General features: G+C 41.1%; 1 protein-coding gene and 1 pseudogene across 2 annotated transcripts in view; both read left to right on the top strand.

The window, feature by feature from the left end:
• The first annotated feature begins 6,829 nt into the window (after positions 1 to 6,829).
• On the top strand, positions 6,830 to 7,377 carry LOC123820059 (annotated as a pseudogene).
• Positions 7,378 to 12,352: 4,975 nt separating this feature from the next.
• DCAF12 (DDB1 and CUL4 associated factor 12) overlaps positions 12,353 to 20,623 on the top strand; it is a 32,238-nt gene continuing 23,967 nt past the window's right edge. The window contains exons 1-2 of one of the 2 annotated variants that reach the window (XM_045840781.1): positions 12,519 to 12,927; positions 14,013 to 14,267. In XM_045840781.1, coding sequence (XP_045696737.1) covers positions 12,850 to 12,927; positions 14,013 to 14,267 — 333 coding nt within the window. In that variant the 5' untranslated portion in view covers positions 12,519 to 12,849. Of the gene's footprint in view, positions 12,928 to 14,012; positions 14,268 to 20,623 lie in introns of both variants that reach the window. The other variant, XM_045840782.1, reaches the window with a different exon arrangement.

The raw sequence follows: 20,623 nt of genomic DNA, 5'->3' as shown, positions 1-20,623 counted from the left end.
CTCCCATCTGTCTCACATATTAAGGAGAATTGACTGAAATATGATCTATTGGCTGCTGCCAGAAATTTTTCTCCTATGGGTTCTTGCTGATTATTTCAGCTGAATTCCCATTAACAGTAGAAAAACTCCATTATTAACATACTCAGTAATGTTAAAACTTGACCTAGGAGCATGGAATAGTAATTATTGCTTGATTTTGACCCAATCCTTAAGTAGTTGTGAAGGGTGAGAGAACCGTTTGTCACTAGCATTGACTGTACACTCATAGCAACAGCTGTGCAAGATCAGGTGTAAGAGATACCCCTTGGCTCTGACCAAGGAGAGTGGCTTTACAAAGCACCAGAGGGATAAATGACTTACCAGAGCCACCTGTGCCTAGAATGACTTCCTAGAGTGGGAGGGGGCTTTGTATTGATCTCCCCACTGCAGAGGGTAAAATGTCCCTAACAGTGTAACGTAAGGGAAAAACTGTTGGATTGGGTAGCAATTGATATGGTTTTCATTCTGCCTCTGCCAGTAATTTGCTACATGGCTTTTGTAAGTTGCTTTACCTCTCTGAGTCTCAAATTCCTCCTCTGGAGAATGAGGATGATACTGTCTGTTTCTCAGGGTTTTTGAAAGGTTCCAGCAGAACAGTGCTATGATAGAGTTTTTAAGAAGCATAAAGGGTTATAAAATAGAATAGAGTATGAGGTTCCCAGACAGAGACTTCTATCTCTTGGTTCTGTTTTCCTCAGTGTTGATTTTATTCTTAGATAGGCTCGCTCCATGGTATGGCAAATTGATATCAGCAGCTCCAGCCTTATATTCTCCTAACCTAGTAACCCCAGTATTTTGAAAGCCTTTTTTTTTCTCTAATACTTCCAGTTTTCACTAGGACTAGATTACAAACTATATTATGATTCAACCCTAGTCAAATGGCTGGGAGAGCTTCAGGTCTAACCACATGAGTTATAATTAATAGTAAAATTAGGTTCTGTTACCAAATGCATGGATACTAGAAAGACCAAAACAATATTACAATACTCTGTAAGGTAATGTAGAGAAATTAGAAGTTTGTTTAAAAAAATTTTTTTTTGTTTATTTTTGGAAAAAGGGGAAGGGAGGGAGAAAGAGAGGAAGAGAAGCATTGATCAGTTGCCTCTCGCACACCCCCAACCAGGGACCTGGCCTGCAATCCAGGCGTGTGCCCTGACCAGGATTCAAACTGGTGACTTTTAGGTTTGTGGAACAAGGCTCAACCCACTGAGCCACACCAGTCAGGGCAAGAAATTAGAAGTTTTGATGAAAGGGGGGAACATAAGGCATTTGTGATTGCCACATTGAAAACTTCCTCAAAATGCCCTTTTATGGAAAGGGAGAAGGCTGCCTAGGAACAATACCGCTCCTCTATTCCCTACAAATCCTATTGTACACAGGAAACAATACCCTCTGCCCACAGTGACCAAAGGCATGTGCCTGTCCACTCTTGGCCAGATGCCTACTGCCTCACTGTGATCTGGGGAGAGCCTCTGAGGGAAGACATGGTTTCCCTCCTTAGGGCTATTTCACTGGTGTCTGGATTAAGCAGGAAAAACACAAAAGATGCAAGTTTGTTAACATATCTGGAGCTAAAAATCTGGAACCAGTGAGATATGGAGAAGTGTGTGCGTAGGTACACATACACATAACTACAGAAAATGAATGATGGATTAGAAGAGAGGTGGGGAAGAAAAAAAGAGAAGAAAAGACAGAATTTGGCTTTCTACATAGGTTTCATTCTTATTGCCTTTCTTCTCTTATTATACTGCTTTTATTAGTTAGGATATTGACTAGACGGTGACAAAAGTATCAGTGGCTTAATCAAAGTAGTTCTGTTTCTCTTCCAGGTAAAAGTCTGAACTGATAGACCATGCAGGACTGGTCAGGGCTTTGTTCCCTGGAATTCAGTTCTGTCCAACTTGTTGCTCCACTCATGGTATTACACTCCAGCCACAGAGTCAAAGTTGACTCACTGTTACTACACTGCAAAGAGGAAGAGAAAGCCAAGCTGCTTCCTATAAAAGGTGTGACCTGAGAACTGCCAACAACATTTCCACTCACTTTCCTTTGGGTAGCCAGAATATAGTCACACTGTCATACATAGCTGCAAGAGAGGTTAAAAATGTACTATAACCAACTGCCAAGTGCCTGGCTAAACCTAGGGGAATTCATTACTTGATTCCGGACAGATGGGTATATTGCAATCACTCTCCTTCACCCTTCCAATTAAAGTCAGCTTCTACCCTGAAACTCTGCCCTTGAAACTCTGCATCCATCAAAAATTAGCTTCTGTGATCTTTTTTAAGAGGCCATTCCAAGAAAGAAAGAAAGAAAGAAAGAAAGAAAGAAAGAAAGAAAGAAAGAAAGAAAGAAAAGAAAGAAAGAAAAGAAAGAAAGAAAGAAAAAGAAAAGTTATTCCTTAACCTCTTCCTTGGTTAAGGAAGCAGTTAGCTTCCATGGTCCTTTGAACACTTTTTGTTTTTAAAAAATTGGACTTGAGAGAGAGAAATATTGATTTGTTGTTGCACTCATTTATGCATTTATTGGTTGATCTTGTATGTGCCCTGACTGGAGATAGAACTCATGACCTTGGCATATCAGGATGATGCTCTAACCAAGCTATCCAGCCAGGCCCTTTTTCCAAATTCTTATGGCCCTTAGACTGGTATTTTAGTTAGGTGGGTTCCCCTACTAGCCTACAAATTCCTTCAGGGCAGGAATAAAGTCCAAGTCAGGTCTCTGCTGTCTACCACACCTATCACATAGTAGGGCCTCAAAAATAATTGCTGATTTAGTGAACATTCTTCTGTTTTCTGAACTTTTGAGGGTAAGTTGGAAATACAACTATAATGTTGGAAAATTATAAACCCCTAAATGGACTTCACCTCATACCTACATTTTTAAATTATAGTTTAACAGAGACATTCTTAAATGCCTGGAGGGTGGGAAGGAAGGAAGGAAGGGGAAAAAAAGGATCAGAAAAGAAAAAAATAAAACAAAACTCCAGGTCTTTGCTCTGATCTATGTCGGATCACTCCTTCCATACTTAGCAAAGCTGTTTACAACTCTGTCTTGACCTCTACTTCACGTGTGCTCTGAGCCTAAACATCAGCCGAAGGTGAAAGCTTACGGTCTTGGTTCTCTAAGTATGTGTCCTTCCTTTCCCATGCATGCGGCTTTCTAGACTATCTGGTATACACAAAAACCTTTCAAAGCCTTTATTCCCCCCCAAAATCTCACTTTCTAGAATTTCCTCTCAGGCTTTTGGTGCATCTATTGTTTGCTGCGATGTTTTGTTTTGTTTTGCCTAGAGAAGAGCAATTTGTTCATTTGTCTTTCAATGTTTTTAGGAAAAGCCCTCTTAAGTAGTCCCTCTGCCCTAATAGGGTTCCAAGTTAGGTGAAAAAAAGGGAAGCCCTTTGCATCAGTTCTTAAGAAAAACTCCAGTCACGTCAAAAAGAGAAACTCCATTCCTTTGGAACAAGGTCTTCCAGAAGCAGGTATCCACACTGAAAACATGGGTTGCCCTCTTTTTTCTTTTTCTTTTTAGCATATGAGACTGTTTATTTTATTTTTAAGGCAGTATTTATTTTATTTTTATTTATTTTTCTATTACAGTTTACATTCAATAGTATTCTGTGTTAGTTTCAGATGTACATCCTAGTAGTTAGAAAATTAATTACTTTAGTCCTGGCTGGTGTGGCCAAGTGGATTGAGCACAAGCCTGTGAACTAAAGGGTCACTGGTTCGATTCTCAGTCAGGGCAGATGCCTGGGTTGTGAGCCAGGTCTCCAGTTGGGGGTGTGTGAGAGGCAACCACACATTGAGGTTCCTCTTCCTCTCTTTCTCCCTTCCCTCCCCTCTCTCTAAAAATACATAAATAAAATCTTTTTTTAAATTAAAAAATAAAAAAGAAAGAAAATTACTTATGTTAGCCCTGGCTGAGTAGCTTAGTTGGTTAGAGCATCATCCCAATATACCACGGTTGCATGTTCAATCCCCAGTCAGAGCACATACAAGAATCAACCAATGAATGCACAAATAAGTGGAACAACAAATCCAATGTTTCTCTCTCTCTCTTTCTCTCGTCCTCTCTCTAAAACCAATCAATAAATACAGCTTTTTTAAAAAGATAAAAAAAATGTACTTTACAGAGTAGTCCCCTCAATGTTTCAAGTACCCACCTGGCCCCATACATAGTTATCATGATATTATTGGCTATATTCCTCATGCTGTAAGCTACATCTCTATGACTATTCTGTAACTACTAATTTGTACTTCTTAATCCCTTCACCTTTTCCACCCAGGCCCCAACCCCTATCCCCTCTGACAACTGTCAGTCTGTTCTCTGTTATCTACTTTGTTTATTTTCTTTTTTAGGTACCACATATAAGTGAAATAATTTGGTATTTGTCTTTCTCTGTCTAACTCATTTTGTTAAGTATAATACTCTCTAGATCCATCCATGCTGTTGCAAAAGATAAAACTTCATTATTTTTTATGGCCAAGTAGTATTTCACTGTGTATATGTACCACAGGTTTTTTATCCACTCATCTATTTATGGGTGCTTGGGTTGCTTCCATATCTTGGCTAGTTGTAAATAATGCATCAATGAACACAGAGGTGCATATATTCTTTCAGGATAGGTGGCCATCTTTAAGATTGCTTTGACCAAGTGAAGACAGTGGAACAAGGGTAAGTAAAAACAACACAAAAATTTCCTATTTGTTTCAGTGACCTTTCTCCTGGTTAAACATTCACCTGGTTGCTGTAAACTTTTGACTAGCTCCCAGAGTTCTGGTAAGGTTGAAACTGTTTTTGCCAGGTTTTTCAGTGTTTCTGAGGAGGCACGGGCCTCATACACTGCCATTTTCACTGATGCCACTCCTGTCTTCCATGCCTTTTTACTATACTTTATTTCTTTGTGTTTTTCTCTGGGTGACTTTCTTAGAATCATCTTCTAATTCATTAATTCTCTCTTTGTGTCCATTTAAGACAGTATATCTTGTTAATTGAGATTTTTCCCCCCCAATAACTATACTTTTCCAGTAGGAAATCCATCTCAGGATTCCTGATTGATTCATTTACTTCTATTTTTTAACTTTCCATTTTGAAATAATTCTTTTAGAGAAAGAGAGGAAAAGGGAGAAAGGGAAAGAGAGAGATCAATTTGTTGTTCCACCTATTTATGCATTCATTGGTTGGTTCTTTTATGTGCCATGACTGGGGATCAAACCTGCAACCTTGGTGTAATGAGACAATGCTATAACCATTTTTAAATAAATTTAGATTTACAGAAGTTACAAAATAGTATAGAAAGTATATTCTTTACCCCGCTTGTCCTAATTATATAACCATGGTATATTTATCAAAACAAGAAACTATTTGATACAATGCTATTAAATTTTATTCAGATTTCTCCAATTTTTCCACTAAATGTCTTTTTTTATGTTCAGAATCCAGTCCATGATACCATATTACTTCCTGATGTCATTTCCTTAGACTTGCTTCAGTCTGTGACAGTTTCTCAGTCTTTCTTTGTCTCTTATAACCTTGACACTTTTGAAGAGTATTGGGCAAGTATGTTGTAGAATTCCCTCAGTTTAGGTTTTCCTGATATTTTCTCACTATTATACTAGAGATATAAATTTTAGGGAAGAATTCTATAGAGATTAAGGACCCTCCTCATCACATCACATCAGGAAGTATTAATATCAATGCGAATTAATACTATTGAAGTTAACCTTGATCAGTTGGTTAAGGTGTATCTGCTAGGTTTCTCTACTCTAAAGGTTACTATTTTTCTCTTCCCATACTCTATCCATTAGAAGTCAATCACTAAGTCCAGCCTACATTTTAAAAAAAGGAAATTAAGGTAAACTCTGGTAGCTCAGTTGGCTAGAGTGTCATTCTGATACACCAAAGTTGCAGGTGCTATCACAAGTCAGGGCACATATGAGAATAAACTAATGAATATATAAATGAGTGGAACAACAAATCAATATTTCTCTCTCAAATCAATAAATAAAAATTTAAAAATTTTATACTAAAAAAATTGTTATCCATTAGGTAATGAAAAAGTGACTGATGAGTCTAAGAGTTCTGGTATGAAGGCAGCTGAAGAATTTTTGGAAACTCTAGATGTGCTGATTGTGGAGGAAAATTACTTGCCAGAACAAATATTCAGTATGGATGAAGCCCCCATATGCTGGAGACAGATTCTGAAAGGACTTTCATCTATTAAGGAGGCCAAGTCCATGCCAGGTTTCAAGGCTTCTAAGGACAGGACAACAATCTTGCTTGGGGGCAGTGTTGCAGGCTACAAATTGAAACTCTTTGTGACCTGGCACAGTGAGAACCCCAGGGTCTTCAAGCGTATTATCAGTAAGCACACACTGCCGGTATACTACAGGAAGTCATGGATGACCAAGCTCCTCTTCTAAGACGCTCTCCTGAATTGCTGTGCCCATGAAACAGAGATGTACTATTTGAAAAATAACATACCTTTCAAGATTTTGCATATTGTTGGTAATGTTTTTGGACATTCTCCTTTTATTGGCGATCTTTATCCCAAAATCAAAGTGGTGGTTCTCCCTCCAAATTCCACTCTTTGATCCAATCAATGGGTAAAGGAGTTAAAGCAGCTTTTAAAGCCTCCCACCTGAGGAGGACCTTTGTCCAGGCTATTGCTGAAACTGAGGAAGACACTGATGCAATTCTGGGAGGATAACAACATCTATGACTGCGTCAAGAACCTTGCTTGAGGCATTTCCTCTTCCCAAAAGTGACCAGAGGTGATCTCTGAAGATGGTTTGCTATTCACTTGACCCAGAAAACCCCACAAAATCATGCAAACCAAGAGGTTCAAACCTTCATGTTCACTTTTAAGAACACTTGTGAAAATGCCCAGGCCATCAAGGGTATGTGTATTCGAAAAGCCACCAAGTATCTGAAAGATGTCACTTTAAAGAAGCAATGTGTCCCATTCTATCGATACAGTAATGGAGTTGGTAGGTATGCCCAGGCCAAACAGTGGGGCTGGACACAGGGTTGGTGGCCCAAAAAGAGTGCTGAGTTTTTGCCACACGTGCTTAGAAATGCAGAGAGTAATGCTGAACCCAAGGATTTAGATATAGATTCTCTGGTCATAGACTTCAGGTGAACAAAGTTCCCAAGATGCAAGGTAGAACTTACAGAGCTCATGGGAGGATTAACCCATACATGAGCTCTCTGTGCCACATTGAGATGATCCTTACTGAAAAAGAGCAGACTGTTCCTGAACTAGAAGAGGAAGTTGCACAGAAGAAAAAGATAGCGCAAAACTGAAGAAACAAAAGCTTATTGCCCAGGAGTAAATTCAGCATAAAATAAATACTAATAAAAGTAAAAAAAAAAAAAAAGAACCTTGTTTGTGTTTGGGGTAGTATCGCCAACAAGTGTGTGAATGACATCTGGTAGAAGTCACTCAAGAGGTTCATCTGTGATTTCAAAGGATATGTGAAGCATGAGGAGGTTGCAAAAACCAACAAGGCTGTTGGAAATGGAAAGGCTGTTGACATGGAAAACAACCTCGGTGTGGATGAAGGTGACAGTGAGGAGTTCCTAGAGGTGGTCCCTGAGGAACTGACTAATGAGGAGTTGTTGGAACCAGAACAGGAACACATAGCGGAAGAATAAATAAGCAAAAAGGAAATCGCGGGAGAAGAAAAGAAGAACCCCCAAGAAAATTCACAGTAGAGCATTTAGTAACTTTTGCATACCTTATAAAGCTAAAAATATGGACTCCAACACAGCAAGGTTTTCATTCATAAGAATGTTTATGCTATGTTATCTACTTACATGCAAATCTGTGATGGAGAAAGAAACAAACCAGGCAAACCCACATGGACATATTCCTGAATAGAGTGACACTCCTCACACAGAGCCTGAGCCAGGTCCTTCAGGAGGTGTTCCAGAAGTCAGCATTGTCACCATAGGAGATGACAGCCCCGTGGGTGTCATTGCCCCTGAAGGCCTTCTAGTGGGACAAGCTGTGGAGGTGGAAGACAGTGATGTTGATGCCCCTGACCCTGTGTAGGCCTCGGCTAATGTGTGTTTTGTGTCTTAGTTTTTAACAAAAGACTTTAAAAAGTAAAAAAATAACATTAAAATGTTTAAATAGGGAAAAACTTATAGAATAAGGATATATAAAAATATTTTTGTATAGCTGTACAATATATTTGTGCTAAGTGTTATGACAAGAAAATGGAAAAGTTAAAAACTTAAAAAGTTTATAAAGTTAAAATGTTATAATAAAACTAAGTTTATTTTATAATTGAAGAAAGAAAATGTTTTATTTTATTATTTTAATTATTACTATTATTATTTTTAGGGAGAGGGGAAGGGAGGGAGAAAGAGAGGGACAGAAACATCAATCAGTTGCTTCTCATATGTGCCCTGACCAGGGACTGAATCCACAACCTAGGCATGTGCCCTGACTGGGAACTGAACCAGCAACCTTTTGCTTTGCAGGATGACATCCAACGAACTAAGCCACCCTAATCGGGGCAAAAGAAAAAATGTTAAATAAATTGAGTATAGCCTAAGTGTACAGTGTTTATAAATTCTACAATAATGTCCTAGGCCTTTACATTCACTCATTGACTCATTCAGTGCAACTTCCAGTCCTGCAAACACTGTATATAAGTGTACCATTTTTTATTTTTTATACCATTTTGGGGGGTTTGGCCAAAAAGTCCATTTAGTTTTTCTCCCATCTTCAATATTAAAATGGCTACACAAAAACTCATCAATTTTGGTTAAGTTGTTTTTTAAATGCTGCTGATATGACAGCCGTCACAATACAATTTAACAAAATTGTTTCAAATGACGTTAAAGACAACTAAGTGCTACTACAACCATCTTACACACAAAAAAGGAACTAATGTTTTGGCCAACCCAATACTATACCTTTTATATGATTAGTTTAGATACACAAATATCATTTGTTGCAATTGCTTACAGTATGTAGTACTTTAATATGCTGTACAGGTTTTTCACTAGGAGCAATAGGCAATACAATATGACCTAGGAATGTAGTAGGCTATACCATCTAGGTTTGTGTAAGTATACCTATTACATTCACAAAACTATAAAATCATCTAGTGATGCATTTCTACAGACAGACAGAACATATCTGTCAGTAAGTGGCCATGACTGAACTTAAGTATACTTACATAAACTGTACAAATCTTAAATGTATAGCTTGATGAAGTTTTACATATCTGTACACTAGTATAATCACCACAAAGATCAAGATATAGAAATTTCAACCCTGGCTGGGTAGCTCAGTTGGTTAGAATGTCATCCTGGTACACCAAGGTTGCAGGTTCCATCCCTGGTCAGGGCATATACAAAATGCAACCAATGAATGCATAAACAAGTGGAACAACAATTCAATCTCTCTTTCTCTCCCCTTCCTTTCTCTGTCTAAACTCAATAAAATGTATTCCCAGCACACCAGAAGCCTCCCTGGCTTTGCCTCTCACTAACCACCAAGGTAATAACTATTTTGACTTTTATTACTGTGATATTGTGATATAATAAGAAATATATATATTTGGTCTTTGTCCCTGATTCCTGGCACAAGAGCTCCTAAAACTCTTGTAATTTCCTTAGTGATAATGCTGACAGGAGCATCTTTTGTTATTTATAATACATCCCTTTCAACAAAACTGAATTTATATTAATGAAGTGACTTGATGTAGACCCCTAATAGCTTCCAAATGGGTTGCCAGAGGAACCACCCATGTGATTTGAGGGTTGGAATTTTCAGCCTCAGCCCCCAACCTCTGGGAAGTGGAGAAAAACTGGGGATTGAATTAATTACCAGTGGATAATGATTTAATCAATTGTGGCTGTATAACAGAACCTCCATATAAACCCCAAACTATGCAGTATGGCAAGCTTCAGAATTGGTGGATGTATCCATGTGCCAAGAGGGTGGTACACCCTAAACTCCAATGGGACAGAAAGTCTGTTCTCAGGACCCCCTGGATTCACCCTATGTATCTCAACCTGGCTATTCACTTGTATCCTTTATAATATCCTTTATAACCAAGCAGTAATGATAAGTCAAATATTTCCCTGAGTTTTGTGAGCCATTATAGCAAATTATTGAAACTGATGAGGAGGTCATGGGAACACAAATTTACTTTTTCTACTATCGGTTAACATTTGAACTATTTCCAATATAGGACTATTATAAATAAAACTGCTTTAAATATTCTTATAAGTGCTTTTTGATAGCTATAAACACCCATTTCTGTTGAGCTTATAACCAGAAGTAGGACTGCTGGACAATAAGGTACACATTTAGTTTTAGTAGGTAGTGCCACAGATCTTTTCCAAATTGTGCCAATTTACATGCCCACTAGCAATAAATGCAAGTTCCAGTCATTCTACCTCCTCCCTAATATTTGGTATTACCAGTCCTTTATTATTATTATTATTATTTTAATTAATGATAAAATGCTTTTAATCTGGACACTTGCATAACTTAAAGTTGTATACTGAAAGCACAAAGCTCTCAAAATGTATTACCAATTTGTTCTGAGTCAGGGCAAAGTATCACTATGATTGTTCCCAATTTACAGACATGGCAAGAGACATCAAAATATCAGTCTTCTAAAACAAATTGTAACCCTGATCGATATGGCTCAGGTGGTTGGGCATTATCCTGCAAAGTGAAAGGTTGATGGTTCGATTCCTGGTATGGGCACATGCCTGAGTTTGGGGTTCAGTCCCTGGTAGGGGCACATACAAGAGGCAACCAATCAATGTTTCTCTTTCACATGGATGTTTCTCACTTTCTTTCTCTTTCCCTTCCTCTCTCTAAAAATAAATAAAATATTTAAAAGCAACTGTGAACTTTTAAACTTCCAAATGAATCTGCACTTTATCTCCACAGAAATGGTGAGCTCTGCTGTGAGGTGCACTTAGAGATAGTTCTTGGGGTGTCAAGAGGAAGTTGAGGATGAGTCTGCAGCCTCTGATATGGGTAGAGGAGACCAGAATCTAAGCACAGCCCAACATGACCTTGAGATTCTTAAAGGAATTCCAGACTCTTGTTCAATGGACTACTGGGTCATCCAGGGCATTGTGAGGCAAGACAGAACTGGAACAACAGGCTCAGAAAAGGATAATGAGTCAGCTCTGACTCATTCACTGTGTGCATGTCTCTGAAGGAATAGGCCTGACCAAGTAAGATGGGGCTGCCTTTTCCAAGGTGGCATTAGTGGTTAGTGGCAGTGCTGACCTGTGATGGGGGAGGATCCTGTCTCAATGTGGGTCTCTGGTTCAGCTTGGTAAACAAACCCATATCTCCTTGGAAACAGAACTTCAAATGGGCCAACAGAGCTCCCTGGAGGTATGAGGCCTGAAGCCTGAAGGGACCAGCAGGTAACTGGGCACTGCAGCCTGAGTCTGGTCAGCCATAAGAAAGCATTTCTACTTCCTTGTAGGGTGTTTTTTTGTTTGTTTTGCCTGAAACATGTAGAGGCTGGCACTCAAATTCCTATAGGATCTCTTGACAGTGGAGGCAATGGTGATTTTCAAGAAACCCCCATGGTTGGTAGTTAATACCAACCCTAACTGGAGTGAAAAGCCAATGGCCACTTTCTTCTGTATGGTTCAGAATTTCACCCAATCTGCCCTGGTGGAGATACAACCGGGCCCGAAAAAGAGGCAGGCAGTGGCAGTCCCTTATTCCTCGGTTTAGGACTGCACGGGAGATACAAGAAACATAAATTACGGGGTGAAACCTATTTTATGAAACAAAAAAGATAGTGTGGCCTTCAGGCCATGGGAATCTAAAGGGAAGTGAGGTCGCAGCAAAAAAAGGAAATGAGGGGCTGTTTCCTGTTACGGCTGAAGAGAGGGTTAGTTTGGGGAGTAAGCCGGGGGAGGGAGGGAGGAGACTGAGTGGAGACTGGAGCCTCAGGGCTCTCCAGGGGCGGGGAGAAGGCGGCCAGAGCCCCGGCGTTCGGCCTAAGTTGGTTGCTCCGGGCAGGGCAGGTTCTCCGCAAACGGAAAGTGCGACCACGCCGGCGAGGATTCTGGGCCGGTCTCCACCTAGCAGGGCTGAGGGGAGAAGGTTTTGCCTCTTCCTACAAAGTTCAGCCTTTGGCGCCCCGGCTCTGCGTGCCATAGGTTCGGGGCACGTTAGGCGCCTGCAGGGCGATAACCAGTGGTGGATGCCGGGTAAAAGCCAGGAAGTCCTTCCCGGAGAGAGGTTAGCTGTCCTCACTTCCGGGTACCTGAGGACGGGCGGGCGAGGGGTCCAAAGTTTGACGGCTGGAACCCGGATTCCTTTAGCCTCAGGTCGCCTACCTCCTGCGGCCACTAGACTACGGTTAGAAATAGGCAGACTGCCGCTAGGCAACATACCTTAACTCCCCATTGAGCTCTAAACCCCGCCCCTCTAGTCCCGGCGGCGTCTTCTTAGCGACTTGCTGCGAAGTGCGGCTGCGCAAGGGTGACGGGGCGAGTAGGGGGAGGGGGTGTTTTGGTTCTAGCCGCTCGCCGTCGTTTCCACACTTGGTCTTCGGGAAGCTTTTCGTTCCTGCTTTCCTTTCCCATCCCCTTCCCCTTTCCCACCCTCGGTCCCCCTTTCCTCCTTTCCTTCTGCCTGCCTCCTCTCTTTCTACTGACCCCCCGGGTCCGGGCCATTTTCCGGGCCGGGCACAGTAAGGTGCGCGGCCCCGGGGCCCAGTATATGACCCCCCGTCTTTCTCCCCCTCGCTTCCCCCGCCCCATGTGGCTGCGGGGCCGCGGCGGCGCTGCCCACTATGGCCCGGAAAGCAGTTAGCAGGAAGCGGAAAGCGCCAGCTTCGCCGGGAGCTGGGAGTGACGCTCAGGGCCCGCAGGTGAGGGCTGAAAGGCTGGAACTCGAGTGATAAGGTGGAGGCACACAGAAGGGAATAGGAATCGCAGATCAGGGAACCGCAACGGGGATCTGAGGTCTGTAGTCGGGGAGGGGGCGGCGGAGACCGGAGTCTGGCCTATACAGTGAGGGCTGGACCATCAAGAGTTCACTGGGGAGCAGATAAGCCGGGATAAGGAGCTAAAGGGGAACTTGAAAATGGGTATGTTCTGCGGAAGGCATGCAGCCGGGAATGGGGCCTGAGTAGAAACCAGAATCTGGGCTTTGGAAGAAGGAGGTTTAGGGGAGTTGGGAACAAAATCTCCCAGAAGATAAGGAAAGGGAGAATGAAGCCCCCTTACAAGGGCCCAGAGAAACAGGGACGATTTCGTTTCTAATAAGGAGTCTCGCTTGGATACCCAGGCCCTGAGCTGGCAACTTGGACCCCTAGAACAATCAGTTCCTAAGTATAATCCCTATGTCGCCCTCTTTGGAGGGGAAGACCTTGTTGGACACGTACCCGGACTCTGATTTCCCGTGCTTCCCACTTCGTTGGTATTTGATTTTCGAATTCTACAACTGCCTGGAGCGCGGGCCTTGTGACATGGGGGCGGCCATTGATCGTGCACCCTGGAAGACCTGGGACCCTAAATCTGACTCCCTGGGCTGCATAATTCATGCTCTGCGGAGAGTATAGGCTGAGAGGGAGAAGGGGACTAGGTAGAGATGTAGCCCAGGTCAGTATAGTAATCATTCAGCTCCTCATTCCCTTCTCTATCAAGGATAACTTTATGGACTCTCTCTTCAAATCTTAAAAGGCCTAGTAAACTTTTTGCCCTCCTCTCTGCTTCTATTCCCTTGTCTTTTCATTCCTTCTTTCTCATAGGTAGGTTTGGCTATGGAGCAGCATCTTTTCAGTGTTGGAAGAGTTAAACTGGACTGTCTGGGTTGAGATTCCTGTTCTTGTATTTCTTTTGCATGTAAATCCTGTAGGATGAGCTCTTGGTGATTTCTCTAATACAATAGGATCCCTTGTTCTGAAGGAAGGAAGGTAGCCAAAGCCCTGATTTCTAATATTGCTTTCCACAGTTTGGCTGGGATCACTCCCTTCACAAAAGGAAAAGACTCCCCCCAGTGAAGAGATCCTTAGTGTACTACCTGAAGAACCGAGAAGTCAGGCTACAGAATGAAACCAGCTACTCTCGTGTGTTGCATGGTTATGCAGCACAGCAACTTCCCAGTCTCCTGAAGGAGAAAGAGTTTCACCTTGGGACCCTTAATAAAGTGTTTGCATCTCAGTGGCTGAATCATAGGCAGGTGGTGTGTGGCACAAAATGCAACACGGTAAGTGTCTGGGGGGATGTGCGCTTTATCCTAGGCCCTGGATATATGGCTCCACTTGCTGTAGAACCTCCCACTGCTCGTTTTCCCCATCAGTTTCTCTTGGGAGGAGATGGCTTTACTCTCCTATCTATTTTCTTCTCTCTTAGTGAGTTCTTCCTCTCTTTTTCTGCTCCTTTTTCCACTTCTACATTTCAGATAAATCTTTTGAGAAGTGTGTTTTTGTAGGCCTCTTGCCATATGGATGTGCCACTGCTTCTAGAGTTTTTTGGCTTCATGTTTTTTTCTGTGTTGCTTTTTGAGTCAGAGGCCTCAAAGGAAAGATGTAAGAAAAAGAGCTGAGAGGAAAGACTGAGCATTATTCAGAATACATGATTAGTGAAAACCTAGGTGTTAGCCGCTAACCTAAAGGCATATGCAGAAGTATTTAAAATGGTACTTGACATACATTCACTTTTAGGGAATAGAATTTAAAGATGTACGTATTTCTGATAAGAATGGACAGGGAATATGTGTCCGGGGTATTTTTCAGGATGTAACTGTTTGCTCTTTGCAAAGTAGCGTCCTCGAAAAGGATTCAGAAGAGAGAAAAATTAAGTAGGGGAGTATTTTTACATAGAATGACTTAGAGGACAATTAGTGAATAGAGGGGAAAATTGATCAGTAAGCTATATAACCAACACAATTATAGGCGTGAATAAAATAAATCAACCTATGATTGGATATGATGGACATAATTGGAACAGAAGGGTACAAACAGCACGATGTCAGAGGAAGAGCAAATGGAAAGGGGCAAAGCCTGGAGGTGGGAATTGATCCTGAATGAAGTGTTAGAAAAGAGTAGATGAGGCCCACTTGCTCTCCATTTTCACCTCACTCTATGTGAATAGAAAAGTAATGTCATAATGGCTGGGTAAATTTACCCTGGACAGAAACATATCTTGGATCAAAAGAGATGGTTGCTGTAGATCAAGAAAGTCTTAAGTACTAGAAGAAGTGTATGGTTATAAAGGACACAGGCAATGATTTAAACATGAGTTTGTGTTGTGTGAGGGGGGGGTTAGATATTATTTATTTTTAGAGAGAGAGAAGGGAGGGGAAAGAGGAAGAGAAACATCAATTGGTTGCCTCTCATATGCGCCCCATCCAAGGACTGAACCTGCAACCCACGCACATGCACGTGCCCTGACAGAATTGAACTGGCAGCTTTTTGCTATGCAGGATGATGCCCAATGGAGTCACAGTGGTCAGAGCTAAACGTGAGTTTTAAGGAAGGAAATAATACCATGGTGGTTGGGGCCAAGCTTTCATTTCCTCTTTTGTTGAAGGCTTTTTGTCATAGTAGAAACCTTACAAAACTAAGTAGTGGTGGCAGACCTTTACAAAACTTCATTCTTCTAGTCTCTGAGGCTGCCACTCCCAGTTTAAGAGAACTGTCATCATTGTCACTTGGAGTTAGAAAGAGCCTTATTTGGAGTTCATTCCACTTCCCACACATACCATTACAGTGTTTTGCTCAACAAATGTTGCTGAATTGTAAATTGAAGTAATCATCATAGTCTCCTGCTTCTGGCATTTATTATTTTGAAGGTGAGAATCATATTAAGTAATAATTTAACCTATTGTTAATACCTACCCCTTTCTGTCTGTCTTTGTCCTCATGACCTTAAGCAGCGGCCTATTTTCTTTTTATAGTTAATGCTTTTATTTTATTTGTTTGTTTTTATTTATTTTTTTGCTTAGCTTCCAGAAGCAAAGCAGGATCTCAAGAACACTGTTCTTCTCTGAACTTTGTGATATTTAGCAAATGATCCCCTTAGCTGTGCCTTTGTTTTCCTATCTCTAAAATGGGAGCCATGCCCTGGCTGGTGTGGCTCAGTGGATTGAGTGTCAGCCTGTGAGCCAAAGGGTTCCCAGTTTGATTCCTAGTCAGGACACAAGCCTGGGTTGTGGGTCAGGTCCCTGGTGGGTGTTGCTGGGGGAGGGGAGGGGGCAGTAAATAAATGCATAAATAAATAAAATGGGAGTGTTAATATCGAGTGCTGAGAAGGTGGTTGTGGACATTTTGGGAATAATTTAAGTGCACAATATCTTACTTAAAAATAGCACTAGTGATAGTGAATCCAAAGTCTTTTCCAATGCTCTTGGCATTCCCTGGGACTTAGCTCAGTTTGAAAGAAAGAAAAATTATTTAAACAATTTTAGGGAGGAGAAGTTCATGTTGGATTCTCCAGAGTAAGTTAAGTTGGGCTTTATACCTCAGGGTAAAGGGTCACAGGTTCAATTCCTGGTTGGGGCACGTGTGGGAGGTGGCTGATCAATGTTTCTCTTTCTCTCTTCCTCCTCTCCTCTCTCTCTAAAAATAAATAAATAAAATCTTAAAAACACAACAACAACAAACCCCAAATGCTAAATAGCCAGGTCATTTCCAAGTAAACTAGCTTGGGGCTCTAATACTGACATCTCTGTTGAGTTAATGGATCATCCTTTGTGATAAAAGCTGCAGAGACATTTTGTAAACTTTGCTGTAGCTTATTTCCTGGGGTGGGAATTGCCCTGTGCTGCGGGCTGACACTTAAACTGGAAGGCCAGTAAGCACAGGAATAACAACAAAGATGACTGGCCTATGTTTTAGTCTTTAATAACATTAGTACGGTCATATTTTTACTAAAGTATTTAAAGAAAAAAAGGTAGTATAACCTTAATTAGAACATGGATCTGAGAACCAGGATGGGTAGGTATATTTTCCTGGTTTAGGGTTACAAACTAGATTGTGTACAAAGCCAGAAAAGCTAAACTGAGTAAGAGAAGTTCGTCAGGCACAAAATGGTGAGAAGTAGTGGAGACTGCAAAGAACCAGAGGAGGAATTCTTGGCTCCAGCCAGCTGTTGTCATGTAGCAATTTGGGTCTAGCATTAATAGATTTTTTTTTTCTTCTGAAGCAAAACTGGAAGTCTGTATATTTAGGGGAGAAAGTGTCAACCATTTATGAGGATTTTTTTTAAGAGTACGTTTATTAAAGCTGAAGATAGTAAAACAAGGGCTTAGGATAGAAGAAACAAGAGTGTATAGGGGGTGCTTTGGCTCTCTGGAAATGTTTTAGGAAAGAAATGAGCCTAGGCAGGGCTGTTTTGGTTCACTGAGAAGAGAAAAGGGGGGCCTTCAAGACAGGTTCAGGGAGTTAGCCCAGGACAAGCTGCCCTTTGCTTCCCTGGTTGCAAGTCTCATGGGGTCCCTTAGAGTTGAGGAAATGCACAACTGTGGGGAGGAAGAAGGGGAAGGAAAGGGTGTGGGTGTGCTCCCAGGAGGGAGAGTACTTTAAGGAATGTTGAGAATCTGGTGTGACAAGAGCTTTGTGTGTCTAGAAGAGACTTGTGAAATTAAGGTTGGAAATGTCCATTAAGATCAAATTGTGGAAGCCCTTGAATGTCAAGCTAAGATTTTACCCTGTGGGGAATGGAGAGTCCCAAGGACATCATTTTTTAAGCAACAGTGACATCATTGGAGTAATGTTTTTAGGGAGAGAAGTTGTATGATACTAGTGCTGTGGTATGGATGAGAGGTAATGAGCAGCAAAACCAGGGCAGTAATTGGGGGAGGGTAAAGAGGGGCCAGGTGTGACATCTTAGAGATACAATCTGTAGATAATGACATGCTCATATTTAATTGACTCAGAACAGTAAGTCAGAACTGATACTGATTGTCTTCAACTTGGTTAACTGGGAAGACGGCAGGGTGAGAATTGAGCAGATTTGAAGAGAAAATGAATTTAGTTTTGTGCTTTCATTTAGTTGAAGTTTGGGAGATGGGTAAAGATTGAAGTTAGTGGTTTGGGAATGATAAACGTATAAGGTGTTATTGTTATATTACCTGGGAGAGAAGGTAAGAGTTTCATAATCCTTCCCTAAAATTGGAAACTTTTCATTATGTATGTATTTTCTGGGCACAGTACGGCAAAGGTGGTCTGGAAAGCAGTCCACAGTTCTCACTAGATTTTCAAAGGAAATACTATGAGCCAAAAATGACTAAGAACCATTGATATTGAAAGAGAGGCTAAGAACAGAACCTCGGAAAACACCTGTGTTTATGGGGCAGGGAGAACTGCTACATACAGGGGGAGCTAGGAAGTCAGAGGAAAACCAGGGGAGTACCAAAACCAATTCAAAGGGGTGGATATTCTGTGAGGGGGATGGTTTGACCATAAAGATGTTGATAGGCATAGTAACAATGTATGTAAGTTTGAGGTGTTTAATTTTAGACATGAATTTTATTTACCATTTATTGATGTCCTCTAGCCAAAGACTACCAGATACCAGAGACTTAGATGCAGTTGCTTATTGCCACTATAGAGAACCTACACCATAGGGAACCATGGGACCTCTCAGTAAGAGAATGTTAGAAAGGTTTTACAAAGATGATTTGGGGGAACACTTTAGGAAATGAGAATTTCACAGGAAGATTTTTTTTTTACTTTCTTTTTTGAATTTTTCCCCTTACCATGTAGTTCCCTTATATCCTCTTCCCACTGCAGTCACTACACTGCCCATGTCCCTGGCATGGACAGTGTAGTATGAAAATTTATTTATTTTTTAAAATAAATTTTTATTTACTGGCCCTGGCTGGTGTGGCTCAGTGGATTGAGTGCCAGCCTGATTCCCAGTCAGGGCACATGCCTGCGTTGTGGGCCAGATCCCCAGTTGAAGGTGAGTGAGAGGCAGCCACACATCAATGTTTCTCTCCCTTTCTTTCCCTCTCCCTTATCCTCTCTAAAAATAAATAAATAAAATCTTTTTAAAATTTTTTTAATTTGTTGATTTTAGAAGGAGAGAGAGAAACATGTGTTTGCTGTTCCACTTATTTATGTACTCATTGGTTGATTCTTGTATGTGCCCTGACCAGGGATCAAATTTGCAACCTTGGCGTATCAGGACCTTCCTCTAACAACTGAGCTCTAGCCAGGACCTCATAGGAAAATTTCTTGTGAAATTATTTTCACCAAGACATGAATAGGGGTGAGCTGATAGTACCAGGCTGGATGTCAGGGCTGTTTTTCTCTTTCTCACCATCTCCCAGAGGTATACTGCTGACTTTACAAATAGACTGGGTGGATCTTAATGATGCAAATGAGTTTAGGCTGCAATTTGCTGCCAAATGAGAGGAGGAGGAACTTTGAGGAGCCTAATTTTGGGGGTGGGCTAGAATGGAAGATATTAGGGTTGAGAGAATAGCTATAATATATCCCTGAGTTTACATGTTCAGATTCCTGAACATGAAACTCAATATGCAGAATATGAAACTCAATTTGAGACACAAGGAATCAAAACACGGTGAAGTACGGGAGCTTTGGTCTGACCAAATTTTTTATTCATTCCCCCTTGTTTTACTATTTTATTTTCCCAAAGGGATTACAGCCTCTTAGAAAATTCCATAAAATGCTTGCAGAATTCCCTGGGCTCTGCCAGATGTGCAGCTCAGGTTAACAGTATGCTTATCTATATGATCTTTCTATGATTTGTAATTAGGATAGTAACATGCTATTTAGCCATTTTTTAAATGGCATGTAGTTCTCCTCTGTCTAATAAGAAATGTTCATATTTATCCCAGAGTTGGTCTTTATCTTATTTTCAGAATATTTTATTCTTTCAAGAGGAAAATTTTTAGCTGTGGAAGTGATAGAATTGTTATGTTGGCAAATTCATTCTGCTGGGGCACGTGTGCCAAAGTGTTTCTAGATTGAAAATCATTGTGGAAATGCTTCATAAATTCTAATGTTCTACACAAAGTTAATTGATGTCATAAGGCTTTAAGGAAAAGCAGCAATAGGAGTAAGTTTATGCCTCTCATATGTGAATGTGCTAGTGTTGGCTGCTCCTTTCTGACTTGTCTTCATCCTGGGAAGGCCTTGCTTGGACTGGGACAACCGTGAGCCCCAGAAATCCTGTTTCTTGTAGGGTGTTACAGACTTTAGGTCACTCTCTGTGTGTGAGGAAATTAGTTATAAGGATATTAAGGACTGAGCAATAGTCATATGGAGGGATTCAAGAACTTACTTATGGCAGCTTTTCTCAACAAGAATGGTGGTATTTTGGTGGTTTCTTCCTTGTCTGGAACTTCACTTCATATTGTTGGGTATTTCACATTCCTGGCTTCTGCTTTGTAGATGCCAGCAATACTCCCATTCCCTCACCTGCACCCTCTGTTATTGTGACAGTCAGGCACAGGCACATATACACATAGGCACCATGCATGCACTTTCAAACATTAATGCCCCCAGTTGACAACCATGCAGAGGTTGAGGTGGGCAGTTTTTCTCTTAAGTGATCAGAGTCTGTTTCAGGTTTAGTCTTTTTGAAGCTTGG

The sequence above is a fragment of the Phyllostomus hastatus genome, unplaced genomic scaffold, assembly GCF_019186645.2.
Source record: "Phyllostomus hastatus isolate PE091 unplaced genomic scaffold, TTU_PhHast_1.1 phas_contig_34, whole genome shotgun sequence".
Taxonomy (NCBI): Eukaryota; Metazoa; Chordata; class Mammalia; order Chiroptera; family Phyllostomidae; genus Phyllostomus; species Phyllostomus hastatus.
Note: the sequence above shows the minus strand (reverse complement) of the source record. Positions and strands in the feature narration are given on the sequence as shown.